Source organism: Anneissia japonica, unplaced genomic scaffold (assembly GCF_011630105.1).
Source record: "Anneissia japonica isolate Jap-2015-1 unplaced genomic scaffold, ASM1163010v1 scaffold234_len1672027_cov178, whole genome shotgun sequence".
Lineage (NCBI taxonomy): Eukaryota > Metazoa > Echinodermata > Crinoidea > Comatulida > Comatulidae > Anneissia > Anneissia japonica.
In genome coordinates this window covers 279,604-301,266 of record NW_022738761.1, presented here as the reverse complement: position 1 = coordinate 301,266, position 21,663 = coordinate 279,604, and the positions used below count along the sequence as shown (strand labels likewise).

At 35.7% G+C, this 21,663-nt stretch overlaps 1 protein-coding gene and 1 long non-coding RNA gene across 5 annotated transcripts; both read right to left on the bottom strand.

The window, feature by feature from the left end:
- Window positions 1–27: 27 nt before the first annotated feature.
- On the bottom strand, window positions 28–14,865 carry LOC117117796. 4 transcript variants are annotated; one of them, XR_004446946.1, is made up of 6 exons: window positions 13,646–14,865; window positions 10,080–10,270; window positions 9,830–9,968; window positions 4,275–4,989; window positions 3,313–3,448; window positions 28–1,552 (listed from the first exon to the last, which is right to left on the bottom strand). XR_004446946.1 is itself a non-coding variant. In XM_033262262.1 (4 exons), the coding sequence occupies exons 2-4, from the start codon at window positions 4,435–4,437 to the stop codon at window positions 1,483–1,485; spliced, it is 369 nt and encodes a 122-aa protein (XP_033118153.1). In that variant the 5' UTR covers window positions 4,438–4,989; window positions 9,830–10,331; the 3' UTR covers window positions 28–1,482. The 4 variants fall into 4 exon arrangements, 1 of the variants encoding a protein (XP_033118153.1); XR_004446945.1 differs by having other exon boundaries at window positions 9,830–10,270; XR_004446947.1 differs by lacking the exon at window positions 13,646–14,865 and adding an exon at window positions 11,051–11,291 and having other exon boundaries at window positions 9,830–10,270.
- Window positions 14,866–18,205: 3,340 nt separating this feature from the next.
- Window positions 18,206–20,891, bottom strand: LOC117117797. Its single transcript, XR_004446948.1, has 3 exons — window positions 20,508–20,891; window positions 19,834–20,018; window positions 18,206–19,532 (listed from the first exon to the last, which is right to left on the bottom strand). It is a non-coding gene; the product is annotated as an uncharacterized LOC117117797 (long non-coding RNA).
- Window positions 20,892–21,663: the final 772 nt, after the last annotated feature.

Here is a 21,663-nt window from a genome sequence, read left to right as displayed (position 1 = left end):
ACTTAAGACAATCAATAACAAAAAGAACCGAGACAAATTCGTATAGTTGGTTGTAGCGTATTATAATCATATACACAGGTGAAACTATTCCCCGCCGGAGACCATCCCGGTAATTCTGAGTCAAGGTTTTGGGACCTGAATTTTTTATGTTACTAAGTAGGCCTAACAATCGGGTATTAAAATAGGACTTTTAATGATGATGGTCATTTTAACATTGTATTTTGCTGCGTATCATTTGTAAGGTAACTTACGGCAAATCCATGTTTTCTTTTTAGGTGCATATCCAGGTGTGCCAGGCCCATCGCCCGGCAAACTGGCACTAGGCAATTTTTCCTTTTCTATTCTATTTTTCATAGATGAATCTATGAATAATTGACATGAGTAATGGTTTTATTTTATAATACAAATATATAAAATATAATAATAAGTGACAAATCGTTTAAGAGATTCAACTAACAGATTGAATAAAATATGACAAACAATTGCTGAATTCAAAAAAGTTAGGCGCCACTTTTTTCCCGTCATAGACTGCCATTTTGAATTTTAAGATGGCTGACGCACCACATAAAACATGGTCATGATTGGTGTCAATGGAAAGGGAATTATACACTGATCATTTGTTGTCACTACACCTAAACAACATGATGCATATTTACAGCGATATAGACCAATATATAAAGTCACATGACACAAAAGGTTAATGGTCAAAAAATCGAACTTACCAAAAGTTGTCGTGTTTGGTATCATTTGAAAGCTCTGCCAATGATGAGTTATGCTTTCTGGTATATACATATCAGAAACTGTGTAGTTTTTCATATATTGTCCTGTAAATCTGATTATGGCATACTATTAAAAAATATACAGGACCCAGTTGACTAATGTTCGTGAGCTCTCGGGGTGGAGTAGGGGAGGGTTCTCTTGCTACTAACTAGCATTTTACTATTGAGCTTTATGGGCCAAGTCCCAGTTCAAATGGGTCCTTGAGGGGCCACGGGGCCCGAGCCCTTCTTACTACTGTACCCATCACTCTACTAAAACGCCTTGACAATACGGTAACTTTTTCTTTAAAAAAAAATATCAAATAGAACAAAATCCCACAAACACACTCTTGGTTGATTTATTAGAAGGGGTCAGTCCAACTACGACCCATTAGTTTATTATGGAAGTTTGACCAGATATGTACACCAGTCTGCTTTCTGGGGAAATGCTTAGTTCCTCCAAAGCTTCAGTCAGCATTTTGTTGTTTTTATCTTAACATTTAATTATAGTACTGTTTTAACAGTAGCCAACAATAAATAATACATACATACAAATAGTTTCCTTCTTATCTCAACATTTAATTAATGTTTTACTATAGTTTTATTTGAGTTTTGTTGCACCAATGGATTCCATACATATTATATCCGAGCATTTCGGCTTATAACTCGGCTAGAAGCAAGCAATAAGGATTTTGCAGTGCGTGTTCCATGAGCATACACCAATTCAGCATTTATGGCGACTGTCTGACTCTCCTCGTATAAGAAGTTGGAGAGCAGGTAGAAGTGGATGTTGTCTATAAAAAAAAAAGTTAAAATACAATATAACCAAAAAGGTTGATTACATATTTATGCATATTTATACAGGATGCAATTTCATACATGATGTAACAGTCTGTAATGGTTTCTGTTTAAATTAATATTAATTAATGAGAAGATATTTAATTTCAAAAAATGAATTTAATTTTGTTAAATCAACAAAAAATCACAAGGTAAGGTAATACAAATGATGCACGTCTTAATCACATATTAGCCTCGTAGTCAGAAACAACCTTCAGCAGATTGATAGCTGGCAACATCCGTATTACAGAACACAACACAGCAATATTATAGTCCTCACTCCTCTTACCCGACATCACAGTGAACAACAACGGTACCTGCTTCAGCGAAGTTCCCGACCTTATAAAACTGTGTATGTAGAACGGGTCTTTTATCAACTTGAAAGTACCATCAAGATACCTGAAAAAAAAAATTAATGTTATATTTAGATGTTATATATACATACACACACATATATTAAATTTTATTTGAAATTAGCAACTAAGTACCATGTATTTAAAAAAAAAAAGGTATCTACAATAGGCCTACAGTACAGAATAAATAAATGAATTTAAAGTATTTTAAAACAGATGTATAGACCCTTTATACGATTTCTTTCTTTGGTTTTTTGTAATTAATAACTTGATTGACTTTCACCTGTTTTATATCTTTATCATTTTATAAAAAAATAAGAAATTAAAAAAAATAAGAAATATAAAATAAAAGTTCCAATGTATAATTATCCCATAATTATAAATTGATTTCTCTTTATTACGATGAACGCTATTGACCAACACTATACCGTACCATATCCCAATCAATCGGTATAGCGCTACTGGCGTTCCATACATTTTGAGCTACGACCATACTCCTGAAATTTGACCATGATTGGAGCAGTACTGGCTGAACTGTGTCCGATTTTTTCCTACTACCAAGGTCTTGTTTACTCATTGTGAAGGCTGTTTAGGCAGCATGCAGGCAATTAGCAATCAATCATCCAACCCACCAGTGACCGTTTCTTCTAAGGGGGAGAATTTCATCATGTAGTTCCAATTATATGTACATTTTAGATAAATTTGGCGGCCATTTTTCAAAATGCATACAAAGTGAAAAATCAAGTGTCAACAGGCCTTAGGGTGACCAGGACGGGTTAATTAGGATATCTGGCTATGTTGACTGCTTCTAACATTCCACTCCCCCTAACTTGATTTATAGGCCTCTTTTTTGATTTTTTTTCTAGTCTATTATTAAAGCCCTCTGAAATGCTGCAAACCTCAGAGCTTCCGGAGGATTTTCCCCTGGACCCCACCAGGGCCCTTTAAGAGGGTTCCTGGACCCCATGCTAAAAGAGCTTTGCGCAAAGGGAAAAGAGCCTCACAATTGTAGAAGGTCCCATACGTTTAAATTTTCGGGAACCTATTTGCAATGGCAAATCTGATCATAATTTCAGCCCACTACATGTCTCTGAAAAGCTATAAATCTTAGAGCTTCCAGAGCTTTGCAGGATCCCCTTGCGCCAACATGATGTTGCTCTTGGAACCCACTGGAGATTTGCATTTGGTTGCCATCCATAGGGGCTATTCTTCACTATTTTTGTACAGTACTTACAGTATTACAATGCTAAACAATTTAAGCCCTTTACAGGACTCTGAAATGCTGCAAACCTCAAAGCCTCCGGGGGCCTCGCCCCCTGGACCCCTACCGGGGCTTTGGATGTTTAGTCTAGGGCATTACTTACACAGCATTCTTCCTTGCAGCGTACCATTTTGCCCTCAATTTCTTGGGTAAAGGTTCATAACAATATTTCTCAACTGTCTTCGTGTTGTGCTCGGTTGGCGTTACATTCCTCACAAGATGTATCCACCAAACCAGGCCTTAAAATAGACGGGAATTGAAAACATGTCATTGGATTTTGTTCAAATGGTAAATATTGCAGGCGAATTTCCATTCAATTACCTTTAGGCCTATGAAAACAAAATGAGAATGATAAGATATTATTACAATATATTATTCCCTTATCATGTAAAATAGCCACAAATAAATTATTTTTAAAAATTTAATTTACAATTACATGTGTACATAAATTATGCCTGCAAGTACATGGATCACGGGTGCGTGGATCATTTAATAATAATAATAACAATTCCATGGCTTCATCTTGTTAATAAATGTAATTTTAATCAAGCCTGTAGTAGTTTCACTCAGAATCAAAAGATTTGTTATGAACAATGCAAGAGAAGTCTTTTGTTTCCTTAAATGTGTACAATTGTAAAGGTATGGGAGTGGTTAATTTGATCAATAATTACTCTAGTAAAACCTTTTTTGGAGGACACCAAAGTTTACATGTGAAAACAGTTTTTACTGAACATGTCATTTTGTGTATAAAATTTTAGTTTCATGGTAAATTTGAGTACGCTAGGCCCTATTTGTTGGTTTTGTGATTAAAAATGAGTTTACCTGGAAATATTAGAACAATATATCTTACATTAACAGTTTTTTATTGTCCACAATTGTTGGTGAAAAAAACATTAAATTTGACATCTTAATTTATCGTTCATTTGTGATCATGGCAAATTTTTTTCCAATTCAGAACAGAATAAAAGCATAACAATGTGTATAGTGGGTTGTAGAAATTTGCTAGGTCTCTATAGATTCTTATACTACTCGAGATACTATATAGGACAAAGTGGACATACTTACCATTCACTCGCTGGTGGAATTCACTTGCTAGTGGTAGGTATGTATGTAGCAATAGTATAGGTATCTCTTTCCGTTTTTCGTCTGTCTCTCTGAAGTTTCTTCTCCTCCGCACTCTGTGCGGGGTTTCCCCCGGTGATTGTCTGCGACGTATAAATGACGTCATTCAAAACCAATCACCGGGGCAGCGGCACATCACTCGTCCCACTTTTATTTTTTTAGAATGCCTTCTCCCGGATTCTACTGGCTTGCTCATCACAGTTGTTTTTTTGGATTTTTTTTGTAGGTGAAAGAGAAAATACCAAGAACCGATAAAAAAATGGGGTTGTGGTGAATCCCATAATTTCGGACTCCAAAGAACAATAAAAACATGAACTCTAGAACAACAACAGCTATTAGAAATGGCGAAAAAACAGGAACTTTTTTTTTCTTTTTTCTTACTGCTGCAGTACTCACAGGCGATCCGGCGGCTAGAGCAGATTGCCTGAGAGCTCGGCCAGGCACCGCAGATTGTCGAGGGCAAGGCACAGTACCCAAACCGCCCGCTCTCGGCTCTCACGACTTCTAGACGCTGCGACCGCTCTGTGGAGGCGTTGGTGGCTGTTATACGCCTCTCGCAGCACTGCCGTTACCTCATCCTCCACGTCTTAATTTATCTCCAGATGTATAGTGCTCAGACTGGGTTATCAATTTAATTGTTATCTGTAATCTGGTGAACCTGTTCCCAAGAAAAGAAATACATTTCTATTTGCACATTATTATTATTATTATTTTCTCAATGAATGAGAAAACAAAAGTATACTTGGAAACAATATTTAATGTTAACTTTTTCCTTTTGCAATACAATCAACATCAAAAATAAAACAAATTTGTATCTGCTTAAGGTAGAACAATAACACCTTATTATCATTTAAGCGATACCTTTCCTTCAATTATTCATTTTAGTAACTAAATGGTAAAAAGCCTTTCATCTTCATTCAGTAAATAAAATAATCATTTTCACAGGCAACAACAATCTTTTTTGGTATAAAACTGGGTTTTTTTTATCCTTTTCATGAAATAAAAAAAAATCAATGCTTAAAACAAAATTAGCTCAAGTTTGCATTTCTAATGGCTTAATGCACATTACGAAGGCAAAAATCATACACTACTTCAGAAACAAAATTAAAAATGGAGACTGATAGCTGTTCATGAAAATGATGAAATGTGATTGTAAATAAATTTGTCTGAATCAAATCATAGTTGTCTATATGTATGCCTAGATATCTCTAAAAGAATCAGAGGCTAAATTTCACAAGTAGTTTTTGAACGATTTATGAGTTGCATCTTTTGGTTACTGATAGACTTAAATTTCAGTTTACCATGTATGGTTTGGAGTGCAGGTGCGGGTGCTTGTATGAGAGTCCTATGGGCAGCATCCTGCAGGATGTCTTTGATATTCTTTTTTGTGACACATCGCTTCACTTCATCACACCGAAAACCAACGACGGACACGATTGAACTATAGAAGGAATTTATTTACGGGACATTCACGCAGAACCGACATGAACAGCCATGCTGCAAAGAGAGAGAGCAGCCGCCACCTGAGGGCGCACCACGGCATGGCGCAGGTCATCTTCATCAACACTTTCAAAGTGTTTCATTGCAGTCTCCATCACTATCTTTTCACTTTCAGAAATTCCAAGAATGTAGGAATTAGGGATGGATGGTTATGGTTTATTACTGCATCATCACCATCCATCACATATTTGAGGAATGGTAATGCAAGTTTATAAGGAAAGAATTCCTCTTGTGTGTATCCCATCACCAGGACTTTGGCTCCCACAGTATTAAGGTTGTAAAAATCCTCCCAAAATTCGCTCAACGCATCTCTCAAAACACCTCCAAAATCTTCCCCTACTTCAGTTTGGCCATTAGGCATCACCATTTCAACTTCAACCGGGCAGGTAAGGTCAGCTGTAATGAAAAAATCTGTAAGTTCTTTCTGAACTTGACCCCTATGAAGTTTAATTTTTATGTTGTTTTTTGAAGAATTTTCTTCAATGAGCACCAGAGGATCTCCACTGTCATGCTCATAGTTTGCAATATCATTAATTATGGGCAGATCCAAGTCACTTGAAGAGGTATAGTACCCATCTGATGCAGTAACTTCAACAACCTCAACTGTTCCGGACAGTTCTAATGGGTAGAGAATCTACACCATCCAGTTTAAAGGTTTAAAGGTGCATCAGCTGAACTGTGAACAGACGTGTCATGATACGAGTGTGATGTTTTACGTAAGGTCTTCTGCTGTTGTGCTACTAGCAACTGAAGAGTAGGAGCCACTTTCTGTGAAATCTATGGCGGGCAAATCGTCATCTATTTCAATTTCTGTCTCAATCCCTGACTTAGGCTTACTGGTTGTGGGTGCATCTTCTTCAATACAGCATTTGGAAGTAGCAGTTAGGTAAAACCTCAACAGAGGGAGGCCTGTTGACTCGTAAAGCTTTGCTATGGTATCATTGTCCCCCATTTTTCTTTCTACAAAATTTTCAAGATCAAAATTGTATTCATCTAAAGTCCTAAATTTATTACCTGGTGGAAAAAAGTACCCCTTGGCCTTCGAAATGATGTCTTTTTTATCCGCATTTTTGTCCATCCTGGCTTCTCTTCTACCCCCACCAGTTGCTTCTTTCCTTATGTGTCGGCCATTTACTTTCAGGCCTATTTGAATTTTTCTATACTTATGGGCATTTGCATTTCCTGGCCGTGGAAAATGTAGATTTCAATTTCCTCTTTCCCTTCCTAAGTTTTGTCAAAAGGGTTGAGGGATGCTCATGCTTCTTTGAATCTTCATCTGACATCTAAAATTGAGAAAAAAACCATCAAAAACGTACACATACCAAAATGTTTGGTATGTGTGGCTACGCGCCTATTACAAATGCCAGGCACTCTGCCATGCCAGAGCAGGTATGCTATCAGACTTGTTGTGTAAGGCCCAGGCCTATACTATATGTATTATACTATTGCCAACATTTCAGAAAGAAACTTGTAGGGAAAAACTTTTTTACATAATAAACTACAAAACATTGTATGGAGAGCTGTACAATCGCTGTTTCGCACACGTGCATGTGCATGAAAAATACATGATGATAATATCGAAAATAGGGAGTTATAACGCCCTAATTAAGCGTTATAATGCCGTAATAGGACATTATAATGCCCTAATTAGGGCGTTATAATGCCCTAATTAGCTATGTGTATTTTATTTGAGGAATTTGAGACATTATTACACTTGATTGTGTTTAAAATAAAATCATCATCCTCAGATTCTGAGTTTGCTTCAACAATTGCATTTGCTTTTTTGGGATGCTTGCCTTTGCCAGCTTTAGTGTGTGACAGCCATTGCTTTTGGTCCATGTGTTGTGGCACACCTTCTGCAGAAAATTGTCTCCTTTGCTCATACATTTTTCTTTTACTCTAGCATGTATGTCTCTTAGAATAATTGCATCCACCAACATTCTGTCTTCAAGATCGCCATAGTCGCATGTTTGTGAAAAAGCAGGCACTGCTGCTTGGTCACAAACATGAGTCCAAAGATCCAAAGAAACAGTGGACTAAATCAATATTCCAATGAAAATAACAGTGCATCTGACGCCCAGATGATGCCACAGTCTGGTCATGTCTTGGCACGGCCTAATATCCTGTTCATTTTGTGACACAAAAAATAATTCGCTTTGTACATCATCATCAAATCATATAATAGACCGTGAGTTAGTGGAATATTTCAATATGATATAAGTATACCAGCCTTGCATTGGTAATATACAGTAGTTGTAAGATTTTAGAGGTAGTAAATTGCATTTCCCGTCTTCTGTCGACTGTCATACCGTAGTTTTTTAAGCCAAAGTCGACTGTGCTGTACTGAATGTGTATTGTATTACTTATCTAAGCCTACATATGCATAGTAGGAAGGGCATCGACTTTGAATGAGACAGGAAATTCCTGCCATGCCTGTTGATTTTTGTTTAACTGCTTGAAGACCTTGGGAATATGGGCTGAATTAATGAATAAAAGTAAAGCAATTGATGATTCCAATAAGGAGAAACAAATAAATTTTTAATATACCCCAGTTCAGCCAGTTGCATACATTTAACTACACAACAGTAAGCACAAGGTTGAAAGAAGTTTATGACAAAAATCTGAACTTTTATATGAATATTATTGAAACACTGTAGCACATCATATACCTACACAGAACTGCTTTAAACATAGCTGAATATAGAGTTCAATCCAATCCACTTATAAACATGTGTTAAATATTACAATTATATAATATTATCAATGTAGCCATCCAGCATAAACAATTTAAAAGAAACTAGAAATAATGAAAGTTTTGCTGTATTCATTATCATTTATCAGCAAGTACTGTTCTGTTATTTTCTTCTTTTCATATTGCATTGTAAAGTACAATACAATGCAATTCAAAAAGTCAATCCAAATTTTTATAAAGAAAATAAATGTGTTGTTGATAAATGTTCATACAAGGAAAAACCTTAATAATATCTGGTAATATTTCTCAATACAGTGTATGGTATGATGTCATATCAAATAGATAACATTCATACAAACAGTATACATTTCCAATCTGATAGGACTACAGTACTTTCAATTGATTCATGTTTCTATCAAATCAAAATCAAATTAAGCCTGAATTACTTAGTCTAAGCACATTCACTGAAGGGCACATCCCCCACCCCAAAAAACTGAATTGATTCAATTTGTGTAGTAATTGTTCTTGGTAGACAGTAGTAAATAGTTGCTATATACTGTAATTGTGGATGGCTATTCTTGATTTGTCTTCATGGTCAGTTGTTTATGCTGGGTCGATTCATTGCCAACATTATTGTCTCGAATATGCTTATTACAATTCCAGTTTGAGGAAAAGGCAGGGCTCCCTGTTTGTGTGTGTGGTGTGATAGAGAGACGCTTAATTAGTGCTTCTCAATTAAGTAAAACATACCATACCATTTTTAACGTTATATGTAACCACACACGTACTTTTAAACAGATTCGGTGCAATTTTGACTACTACTACTTGCACCACCATCCCTGAGATCCCCTTCATTATATATGTAGACTATTCATCAGCTTCGACGGAAACTTAATAGGCCTTACTGAGGACTCGTATTTGTTGTTTTCCACAGAGTTGCACATCCTTAAATTTCTTTTAAGCTGTTTACGCTTAATGACACAACCATACTCTAGGTTCTTACAACATGTATCACAAAAATATGCCTGAAACTGGCTTAGATTTATCATTTGAAGAACTTCTGGCCAACGCCATACTTGCAAGTGGAGTGTGTTGTTTACTATTTACATTGGACAAACGGCATAGAAGGTAGTTTGTGATTGGCTGAGGGCCTTGCAGCTAAGCCAAACTTCATTGTAGCATACTATACTATACTGTCTCAAACTTTTTATATTATATAAGATTTGATAAAAAAAAAAAATTAAAGGTTGCTTTATGTAAAAGAATGTGGGTATAGATAATAATAATTAAATTTTTAAAAACTTACTGCCTTAGATATTTTGCATTAAAGATATTTTCTTCCTTTCCTCCATAGATTGTATTAAACTCGGAAATGGTTTGCATGGCTTGACGCCGTTTGTGTTTCCTGCTTGAAAGTAGGGACTGCTTGAAGTCGCTCTGAGATTCTAGTAAAGTAAAAAAAAAAGAGAGCATTGGTTTGTGTATCTTAACAAGTACCCAAAGGGTTACAGACTATGTAATCAAAATAAATAAATGAATTGTATGTCAACTCTTACCATTTATTTTTTGCTTCTTTCTTTGTCTATGTATCCTTGACCAGCTGCTTTCCCAGCAGTCGTATAATATTCTGAGCTCTAATGAGCTCAGAAGACGATATGTCCAACTCAAACGTTGCGTACTTCAAACTGAGCGCTTGTTAAGTAGTGTCTCACTGTACTTGGAGTTTTGTCCTGTTGTAGTTCATCAACTTTGTTAAAATTTAAAAAAAATTAATAAATAAAATAAATTGGTTACATGTAATACCTTGTATATCTCTTAGTTTATCTAGACAAAACCATGTTTGTCTCTACAAAACATGTTTTGTCTTTTACAAAACCATGTTTTGCAAATGACAAAACCATGTTTTTGCAAAATATGTTTTGTAAAGACAAAACCATGTTTGTTTGTACAAAACATGATTTGTTAATGACAAAACCATGTTTCTCTATTGAGCTTGGCCACCTACAGTATACCAGGCCTAGGCTAGGATAACCATGGCTAGGATAGGCTAGGTGGGATTCATGCTAGTTAGCTAGTACTACAGGTACAATAGGTATAATGGGGAACCATTATGTTAAATGGCTTCCGTGAAGCCTGAATCGGCTGCACGGGGGCCTCAACCACATTACATACAATAACAGGCCAGTTGATCCACCCCCTCCCTCAAATTATTCCCCATAGGTATTGTTCACTCCCTCCCTCAAATTATTCCCCATTATGTATTGTTCTATAATAGGCTATGTTATATTGTGACATTGATGACACAAGGGCCTATTGCTTTGTTATGTACAGTAATAGCATTTATGTGCTTAAAAGGGTAATATAAGGGGATGCACCTACGAGGTGGGTTTCACGGAAGCCATTTTGTTGACATATGGTTCCTCACTATACCTACCTAGCATGAATCTCACCTAGCTTATCCTAGGGGTGATTTATTCCTGACTTGGTATAGGAGGCCAAGCATGTTGGTCAATATTTAAATCCTTACCATATACATTTTGGTCGCTGCACTATGCTATGCCAAGGGCCACAAGCTGCAAATCAGAAAAGGCTTCTTCATGGATTTCATTACGCATTCAGAGTGTACTTTTTGAGAGTATATTGTTAACTGAATATGCTTTCCATATTATATTAAAAGTTCTCCATAAAAAATTCAGTTTTTTTTTTTTGTTGTTTTTTTTGCAATGACCTGCCAAGCCAACACATGCCAGGGGCGGATCCAGAGATTTGAGGCGTTGTGGGCTATCATTTTTTTCTTTTTCTTTCTTTTTTTCTTTTTTTTCCTTCTTTTTTTACCTCCCAAAAGGGGGGGCCGGGGCCGGGCTAGCACCCCTAAATCCGACCCTGCATGCCTGTCACAGTCTGAGAATGTCACTTCTGGCCATCCAGAGGTTGAACGACTCCTAACACCTTCTGTCAGTCTCGGGTAACATTGGTATTGATTCTCCCCTTGTATTACAATTTTAAATCCACTCCTTTATCTCAAACCCGCCATTGCTCAACACCTGGCCTATATCGTTCATTAGCGATGGGAATTCTTTCTCAATGATAATAATAATCATTAATATCAATCATTTGTGAAATTTCTTCAAAGGCAGCCAATTTCTGCAGATCATCAGCAAAATCCTTGGGATCAATGCTGTGCAGTCTTCGTTGAGAAAGCATCTCGGTAGGTAAAGTCGGTCTTTGTATCAATATTGAAGAGACAATTGATGCGTGATCTGATGGCAGATCCCACTGAATGGTAGGTTTACTTTGAAGTACTGTACGTTGTCATGGCTCAAGGTCAGAATAAGATCAAGTGTGTGGTTGTGGGTGGGACCACATACCATCTGGAAGAGGTTGAAAGACGTTAACAGATCTCTAAAACGATTGTAGTCTTCATGGTAGAAGAAATTACGGTTTCCATGAGGGATGCAAAGTCGCTCAGTAGCACTGGAACAGTAAGTTTATTTTTCCTGGATGGGGGAGGCCTATAAATATTGATGAGCCTAATGGTAGATGTTGTTGAGATACTTAGGTCCTGATATTCAAAAGGTTTGAAGTTAGTTGGATCATTTACCTTGACTCCAAATGTGGACTTAACAGGACACCAACGCCACCACCTCGATGACTGCGGTTTCGATGCAAGAAATCAAAGTTTGGTAATCTCTTGAAGTCACTGAGGACACGCCCATCAGTGTTGCTTCCCGTCAACCAAGTTTCAGTGATATCCATGATGTCTACCTTGTTATCCTCCACACCACGCGTGACTCGGCTGGCACTGCAATGCTTAACATGCCTACCTGCCCTAGAACCCCGTCTAATTTTAGCAATATTTAGTTCCTTGATCCATTGAAAAACATGATCTAAGAAGGTAAGGCCTATTTAGACTAAATAACTCAGTTCTACTGTAACTGTGAGCAACTGATCTAAACCCTAGGCCCAATGGCCATGGGGAATTCAACAGACTGCAGGTGGTCATGAGGCTGCCTTTGCTGCTGTGGTGCTATTGTTCTAAAACAACAAAGGACTAACACTAAGAGCAACAGATCAAAATGTTGACAAAAGGCCTAAAAACCGTCAATAAGCGTGAAAGAACTGTGAAATAGAATTCTCAATTCTCGAGAAAAGCCAGGCAAAACAAACTGTTGAAGCAAAAACTTAAAAATGTGGAATTAACACATATAAATCAGAGCTCAATCCGCTCTCCTGCTAGCTGCTTGACACAGCGCAATGGTATGCACCACAGTGATTGATCCACTAGACTCGATCTAGTTGCTAGCCATTGATTGCCAGTGAATTCATCCGCCTACCAGCTACATCTTCCACCAATTTTTCTTCTGTAGGGTATGATAGAGTATGCTGGAGTGATGTAAGCCTCATCCTGCTGCCTAATAACAGGTTTTAACTTGGGAGTGCAGTCTATTTGCCCATAGATGGGATAGAGTTTGGTACAGAGCTAGGGTGTGTTCCATACGCCAATGGGCCATGCGCCATGTACCTTTTACGGGCCCTCTACTGCTCCAGAGCCATAAATCCTCTTCAGCCCTCAAGGCAGGTTCTCCAGGTGGCATGTGTGTAAGTCCCTTTAATCCCCTAACTCCCCTACCATTACAATAATTGTGTGAAAATTGCAAATTTCAGTGTGCAAGCCCTGCATAAATGTGCTCCAGACTAATTTATTTCTTCTTTACTCTGGGTGACCTGATCAGTGAAAAAAAGCATGCTAAAAAGGTACACTTTTTCCATCAAAAGGCTTCTTCTATGAATGGAATGACCTGTTCGAAGCATGAACTCCTGCAGACCAAACCCAGTACCGTTATGATTTTTAATTGTATGGGAAATCCACTCATGGACAACAAAAAACAAGTAAAAAATAATCTATTTTTGGGTAAAAAGTTAAATTTGTAAAAAAATTGTAAATTTCAGTATACCGTACTTCATTATTAACAATACAAAGTGATTTGGACAGCATTTACACTGGTTTTGAAGAGTTTATCAATACATGTTTGCACCCAGAACAAATGTAAATGTAAATGTGATACCACCTAATTGAGTGCTGATGAACGTTAATTTGATTTAGAAGAAAAAGTAAACTCACGATTTTTCGCCAAGGCAGGTCTGGTACGTCATAGTCGTACTTTAATTCTTCATTTTAATATGTAAATATCTTTTGTGGCAAACAATGATGACCATCTTCATTTTACAATTTTGGTCCTTTGCCTGTATGTCATTGACCATTCTTCCAAGACCTTGGCCATCTGTTGCATCAATACTAAAGATATGGTTATGGTTATGGTTTTATATTTATATAGTGCCTTCCACGATCGAAACTGTCTCAAGGCGCTTGAAAAATATATGTGAATAATGTATGGAAATGTGTTAAGTGTGTGTGTGATCTTGTTCAAACGACCGAACAGCCATTAAACACATTTTATTTATGACAAGGAAACAAAATTTATTATTTTAAAGGTATTATACATATGAAGAAAAAAAAAACAAAGATGATGTGATATTATTAGCTGTAATACACAGTATCAAACATTTATGCTCACCACAGTTCCTTTCCATTATGTTTTCTGTTATAAGAACAGAAAACTTCCTTTGCAACTTTGATAGTCATCCTTCTGCTTTACTTCCCTCCTGTGTATTTATGAGTTCCCTGTGGTTCTCTAACAAAAACTCATTTTTGTTATAGGCTTTTGAAGCAAAAACTCCAACTACCGAACAGCCATTAAACACATTTTATTTATGACAAGGAAACAAAATTTATTATTTTAAAGGTATTATACATATATGAAAAAAAAAAACAAAGATGATGTGATATTATTAGCTGTAATACACAGTATCAAAACATTTATGCTCACCACAGTTCCTTTCCATTATGTTTTCTGTTATAAGAACAGAAAACTTCCTTTGCAACTTTGATAGTCATCCTTCTGCTTACTTCCCTCCTGTGTATTTATGAGTTCCCTGCGGATCTCTAACAAAAACTCATTTTTTTTCATTGAAGCAATGAAATGAATAAAGAAATTTAAAAAAAAACAACATACAACAAAAACAACATATTACAACCAACATACAGTACGAACTTGAGTGCTTTTGCCAAAAAACCCCTTCGAAAATTGGAAAAAACCATGTTTAAGACAAAACCTTTTTTTTTTTTGTGTATTCGCACCAAAAACACCACCCAACCAAGTGGCGACTTTCTCATTATAAAACCTTGTGGTGGGTGAAATGTTGGTCTGCAGCCAGACAGAGGTCTAAAACACCTTGTAGTCCCTTATAGCCTGGCTTAAATGCTTATTCTTTGGTGAACGCAAATAACCATCCCTTTTTTTGGACGCCCTTTTTTTTTTTTTTTGCAAATCGGATTGCTCACCCAATTCTGCTGTAATGAATGAGCTTATGGCTAGGCTAGGCTAAGCTATGGTAGGCTGGGATGGGTCCGGCTGGCTGGGCTTAGGTTAGGGTAAACATTATGTCTAGGATGGTCTAGCCTTCATTCATGTATCCAGCTGCACCCAGAGAAATTTGTTAGGTTTGCTGTGTGTGTTCAGCTTGGCCTCAATTTGAGCTTTTTTCAATCAAGACATAAAAAATTGCAGACATTATATCTATATAGTGGTCAGTCAGGGAGAGGAAAATTAAGTACAAGAAAAGTGATGACCTCACCACTTATCAATTTTTTATTTTTTGAAAATGTAATCATGGATAATGTTTTAGGGTTTAAAATCATACCTTCAATAGGCAACTTAATGCTTGTTCTTGTGTTTTTGTATTCTTCACCAGTTTTCTATAAATTAAAAAAAGAAAGAAAAGTGATGACCATACCACTTATCAATTTTTTATTTTTTGAAAATTTAATCATGGATAATGTTTTAGGTTTAAAATCATACCTTCAATAGGCAACTTAATGCTTGTTCTTGTGTTTTTGTATTCTTCACCAGTTTTCTATAAATTAAAAAAAAGAAAGAAAAGTGATGACCATACCACTTATCATGGATAATGTTTAAGGGTTTAAAATCATACCTTCAACAGGCAACATAATGCTTGCTCTTGGCGCTTAAACCGTCTCAAGGCGCTTGTTCAACTGTAATAGATAAACTCAAATATTTTCATACATTGCTTTTTGTTATGATTATGATTTTTGTTATATACAGTGCTATATCTGATACATATCACAATTCACCAAAATCAATCGCACTATTTAATGACTGGTAATGCTATAGTTATATAATTTAAAGTGTTAGGTTAGTCTTTACACCTGAACCTGATAAAGTAAGAACTTGTATTTATTATTTGGACCAATATATTTATGAAATCTGTTTGTAATTAATTTTCAAATACTAAATTAAAAATTAGCAAAGCATTTATCAAAATGTTCCACTTTTTTTTCCTGTGGATTTTTTTTACCCTGAATAAAAAAGAATTAATCTCTTCCCTCCTCTTAGTGTGGTTCCTAGTGTCATTTCGCGAGATACTGTACGCTTGCCCAAAGCAATTTTATTGCATTTTCTGGATATTTTGGGTATGCTGAATCCAAAAATGCAAGGGTCCATATTTTTCGATAACGTCTTGGCCGCCATATTGGAATTTCAAAATGGCTGCCATTTTAACAATAAAAATGACTATAACTCTACTATTAAAGCAGATATTGACAAAATTTCAAGTGCTAACCCTATGGTTTAAATGTCAACCTATTTGATTTTAATATTGTCATAGACCATAGATAGCGGCCATTTTGAATTTCAAGATGGGCGACCGTTTTTCAACAAAATCTTTCTGGAAAACAGGTATTTCAATTATGGTTTTTACAACAATATAAATTACAGTGCATGCCTCAACCCTGTGCTACATAGCCAATTACACACAGGGCGTTTATGGGTGAATCTCTATTTTATGCTCAAGGGGTATGTTTAAAATAAATAAATATAAATAAATTCAGGAAGAAATCACAAACCTTACAGAAAGGCGGTATATCAACAAATGAACTATAAAATGTACACAAATACATATACATGTACTGTACTGAATTATTATAAATATAGTGGTAGAACAGATATGGAATTCTCTATATAAATAATATAAAATAATAATATAAATTTTCTTAGCTTTTTTTCTGAACAAAAACTTAGAAATATCTTAACTAAACCTCAGAAAAAAGTATCCTTACTAATGAAACATGTCCTCTGGGTGTTGAAGCAATTACAGGCGTTTAAAAGACTATTATAGAGTGGTTAGCAAATTCCCTAAACAGCAAAAACCTGAGCTTTTTGACAGAATGATGAATAGAAAATTGTATTTCATTTCTGAGCTTATCCTCAGAAATAATTATTTTTCTGAACTTTTTCTCAAATATTGTCCTTTTCTGAGGTTTCAACATTCCCTGTGATGTAACATAACATTCCGTAAATACTATAATTACCAATTGTAATTTATCACAAAATGTACTTGTACCTGTATTTATAAAATTAGCTTATGTTTGTGATACATGGTGGGGTATGCGGGTCATAATGACCCGCATACCCCACCCTTTACTAAACTATTTATTTTGTCTTGATGTTAACACATATAAACAGAAACAGACAGAAAATATGTATAAAAATATTGCATTCTTTGCTTGCATTAACAAAACCAAAACCTAGTGAGTTTTCACAGATCAAGAGCATTGTGAATTTACTTGACGCAATGTTTAATTGGGCTCCCTTTGGACATTTCACAAAGTTTATTACTGTTGCATTGAATAAATTAGCACAGTGGTATTCAAAGTATCAGTATGGATTTCAAAACCTCAAATTCCCAAAACATAAACCCTAACACTGTAGTGCCAGTCACTCCCACTATAACCGTTTTTAACAATTACACAATCTTTATACTTTAATATTTTATCTCTTTAATATTAGGGAGCTTTTGGTTTGCAGTGACATAGGCAGGGCCACCAAGAGGAGAAACTGTAATAGGGGCAAAGGTTGGCATGAGCCCCCAGTCACGAGCGTGAAGCTAAAGATAGATAGCGCTGGAGGCGCGAACAAATTTTTTCGTGGTGTCCCTGTCAATCTGGAGGGGCCCATTATTAGGGGGCCCATGTCATTATTGAGGGCCTTGATAGTAATTTTTTTTTTTGGAAAAAAATTTTTAAAAAGTAATGCTACCTGCAATTTATATGGCCCCTGGTGAGCTTGCGCCCCAGGGATCTTTCCCCTTTCCCCCTCTCAGTGGCCCTGGACGTAGGACTCAATAACACTTTGAATGTTAGGCAGCCTAATAGTATACACTAGGTCATTGCAAAACCAAATATTTCTGTTATTGTTTTGAAGAGCATCTTTAAATTGCATTGTATTAACCTTGGCCTTTGTTATCGTCTCCTTCATTAGGCCTTCAAACAAGGTTTTCACAAGGCCTAAGTCCATATCAGTAAATATCAGTAAATTTAGTAGTGGATAATCAGACAATGTATTCTACATATAAAATTTTGCCATAGTGTTTTGCCTTCCAACATTATTATCATTATTATTATTATTATTATTATTAATATTATTAATAAGAAGTAGAATACATTGCAAACAGTACTTACATATTCTTTGATTTGGTTAAGTATTTTCTTCGCTTTTATGTAAAAGCAGCTTCAATGTGTGATTTATAGATAAAGAAACCAAATTATGGAAAAAGAAAAAAGGATTTACCTGACTTAAAATAGCATCAAAAGTCAACTTTAAAAAGAGGATGGTCACATTATAAATAGAGCTCATTTATTATGTTTTTAATCCAAATGAAAGATCTTGTAAAATTACACAAATTAAATAAATAAGTCTTATCATGGTTGCAACTTGCTTTCGGAAGTGCGTGCAATTTACAGTTTTATTACACCTTACTCCCAGGTGATGCCATAACCTTGTCATATCCTGGCAGGGCCTGATGTCCTGGCCAATTACCGGTTCCTTGTGCACAATGGACATGAACATTCCCATCAAGTTATGTAAGTCATCCTCCAGTATTAGAATTGCTGGGCCCTGAACGGCTGTTTTATGGTTTGCAATCTAATTTTTTTTAAATAACTTGTTTCATCATTTTTTTGTATTGTGGTAGTATATGAAATATGTAAAACCATTTAATTTTGATTTTTTAAAAAAAGATATGTAAGAATAGTTGAACATTTTTATGTGCTTTGAAAGCATATTTCAAGTTAATTTTACTTTAGTCCTTTACAGTTGATTTATTGTAGTTTTGTGTAAATTTTATTTTAATTAATGTGTTTTATCTCCTAAGCAACATTATCTTAATAATATTGAAAAAAAAAATCAAAATATTACTTAAAGAATTGCATTCAGGGGCGGATCTAGTGTCTAATTGCTATAAAGTGGCTGTCATTTAAAATTATTTTCACTCACTCTTGTTCAAACCAAGGCTAACTAGGAAATACCAGGGAGTTATAATGGAAATATGCATACTATGAACAGCATTGTTTATTGACTGACATTGTAAATAGTCACGGTATACATACCAAGCATCATGGCCACCTTGGAACCATCACAGGGGTAAGTCACAAGCGTCAAGGTATCATGACGCTTTATGGGCCAGGGGAGAACACTGCACCAACTACTGTATAACCTCATATGTAAGGCGATCAGGGCTTTTAAATGTTCATAAAAAATGTAAAATTGCATTCATTCATACCAGCAGCTTTTTTTTCAGTAATACTGTGTTGCGGATTGTCTGCACATAAGATGAATTCCTGGTTTTTTTTCCGTAATTTACAATTTTATGTCTCGTCCGATACGTGAGAATATATTGATATCCTTCATGTTTTGTTACTGTCACACACCATTTAACTTGAACGTTTTCGGCCATTTTGAACTCCTGCAGAGTCATATTCGTAATCACACCGGATCTGCATGCATTTATGTAACTTCTAAAAAAGACAGTTTCTTCATTTGTGATGGTTCCTATCTTTTTTAACGGTTCATTTGTGATGGTTCTTATCTTTTCTGGAAAAAAAAAAGATTTTTTTTTTATGTGATATTTGTCATTTAAGAGCATTAGTACATTCCAACATATGGGTCTTTATTACTGTACACCCATGGATTTGTTATAGCTGTTGTTACATGGTTTTTAAATGTTCATAAAAAATGTGAAATTGCATTCATTCATTCATACCAGTAGCTTTTATTTCAGTAATACTGTGTTACGGATTGTCCACACATCACTGGTTTTTTACATAATTGACTATTTTTAAGTCGCGCCTGATGTGGGGGAATATATTGATATCCTTCATGTTTTGTTACTTACTGTCACACACCATTTGCCTTCCATGTGTTCAGCTATTTTAAACTCTTGCAAGGTCATATTAGTGATGACACCTGATCTGCATGCATTTCTCATGCACAGCAATGAAATGATGTAACTCCTTAGGAATATTGTTTCTTCATTTGTCATGGTTATCTTTGGTTCATTTTTCATGGTTCTTATATTTTCTGGAAAAAAAATTATCAGATTTTTATTTTATAGTTTTTTTTTTTGTTTTTGTTTTTTTTTTGTTTTTTGTGATATTTGGCAGACCATTAGTACATTCCAACATATAGATCTTTACTACTGTACACTCATGTTATAGCAGTTGTTACATGATGACAGCTCCTGCTAAAACATGAGTAAAACTACGATGATCGTCCATCATATCCTGAATGCAGATATATAACCTTTTTTGACTTGCAGTTAGTGTACAGTACAGATAAAAATTACTGCCTTCGTACCACGCGAAGCTACGCGTACAAAATGCGTAGATACTTCGTAGCAATTGCGTAGCATTTGCGTAGCCCAAGAGGCTACGAAGCCATCGCTACGCGTGGTAATGAAGCGATACTTTTTATCAGCCTAGCCCTACTACTACGTACATCTACGCGTAGGCGTACGTAGGCGCTACCACATTAGTATTAGGCCTAGTACAGTACTACTAAATCACCTACCTGCCAGAAGTATGAATAAATGTTAAAACAAAAGTCATGTTGCAAGTGTTTTTATTTGAGAGTTGAGTGAAATCTGTTTTTAATCTTCCTTTCCTAACTCATCGCCATTAGCTTGCATCAAAGAGTATAAATAGAACTTCTAGAAGTTCTATTTATACTCTTTGCTTGCATATACCGATCGCGACATGTAAATTTTTCAACACAATCCAGACCATGTGATCCAGACCCGACCCGGAGGCGATTTTTTTTCCCGTACGAAACATTTGCATGAAATTTCACTCGGGCCATCTCGGATGGACTCGAGAGTACGACACGAGGAACAAGATCAGACACTTCGCAATGTCGTGACGCTCGAGTTTTACTATTACTGTATTGCTCTTTCTATGTTTACCTACGGTAGGCCTATGAAATGTACGTGTGTAACTAACTGTGACCTTCTTGGATGTTACTAATTAGTATATTATCTACAACAACAACAGCTAGTACCTCCTGTTATAAAGTGTAGATAGGTACAGTAATACCAAAGGCTAGAGAGAAAGAGGCCTAAAAGGCTGAGATCTTACCTAGGCCTCTCCTTAAACTAGGCCTAGGGTCATAGGCTGACACCAAAATACTGACATTGACTGAAATTTTTGGGGGAAAAAATAGGACAAAATTGAAGCATGAAATAAAAAATAGAGCGCATAAGAGAAATATTATTAAATAAATAATATACCATTCCGGCGTTATTGAACTTGTCCAAACTATCATTGTAATGTAATTAATGTTAAATAATAATAATATAATAATAATGATGACAATAATAATAATAATAGTAATAATAATAATAGTAATAATCATCATCATTTGAGCATTAATTACCTTGGCCTAAGCCTTGTAATTAAGAACCTACAGATACCGTACTATTTACTAGGCCTATAAATAATAATCGCCCAAGGGGAATATCTTTTGTGTTATTTCCCCTTAAACGTCGTTTTTTTAATTGTTCTCTAATTCCTCCATTGTCTTATAAGTTCCCCTTAAGGTACAGGTAATAATAATAATTAATAATAATAATAATAATTTCAGCATTAATTACCTTGGCCTAAGGCTTGCAATGAAGAATCTACAGATACTATTTACTAGGCCTATAAATAATAACTAGCCCAAGGGGAAA

What these genes read in the sequence shown, in the direction of transcription:
- LOC117117796 (XM_033262262.1), bottom strand. Translation starts at nt 4,437, where the DNA reads ATGACGTCATTTATACGTCGCAGACAATCACCGGGGGAAACCCCGCAC. An exon ending in ATTCCACCAGCGAGTGAATG is followed by an intron (nt 3,449 to 4,274) that starts GTAAGTATGTCC and finishes GTCTATTTTAAG; the next exon opens with GCCTGGTTTGGTGGATACAT. An exon ending in GCTGCAAGGAAGAATGCTGT is followed by an intron (nt 1,553 to 3,312) that starts GTAAGTAATGCC and finishes TTTTTTTTATAG; the next exon opens with ACAACATCCACTTCTACCTG.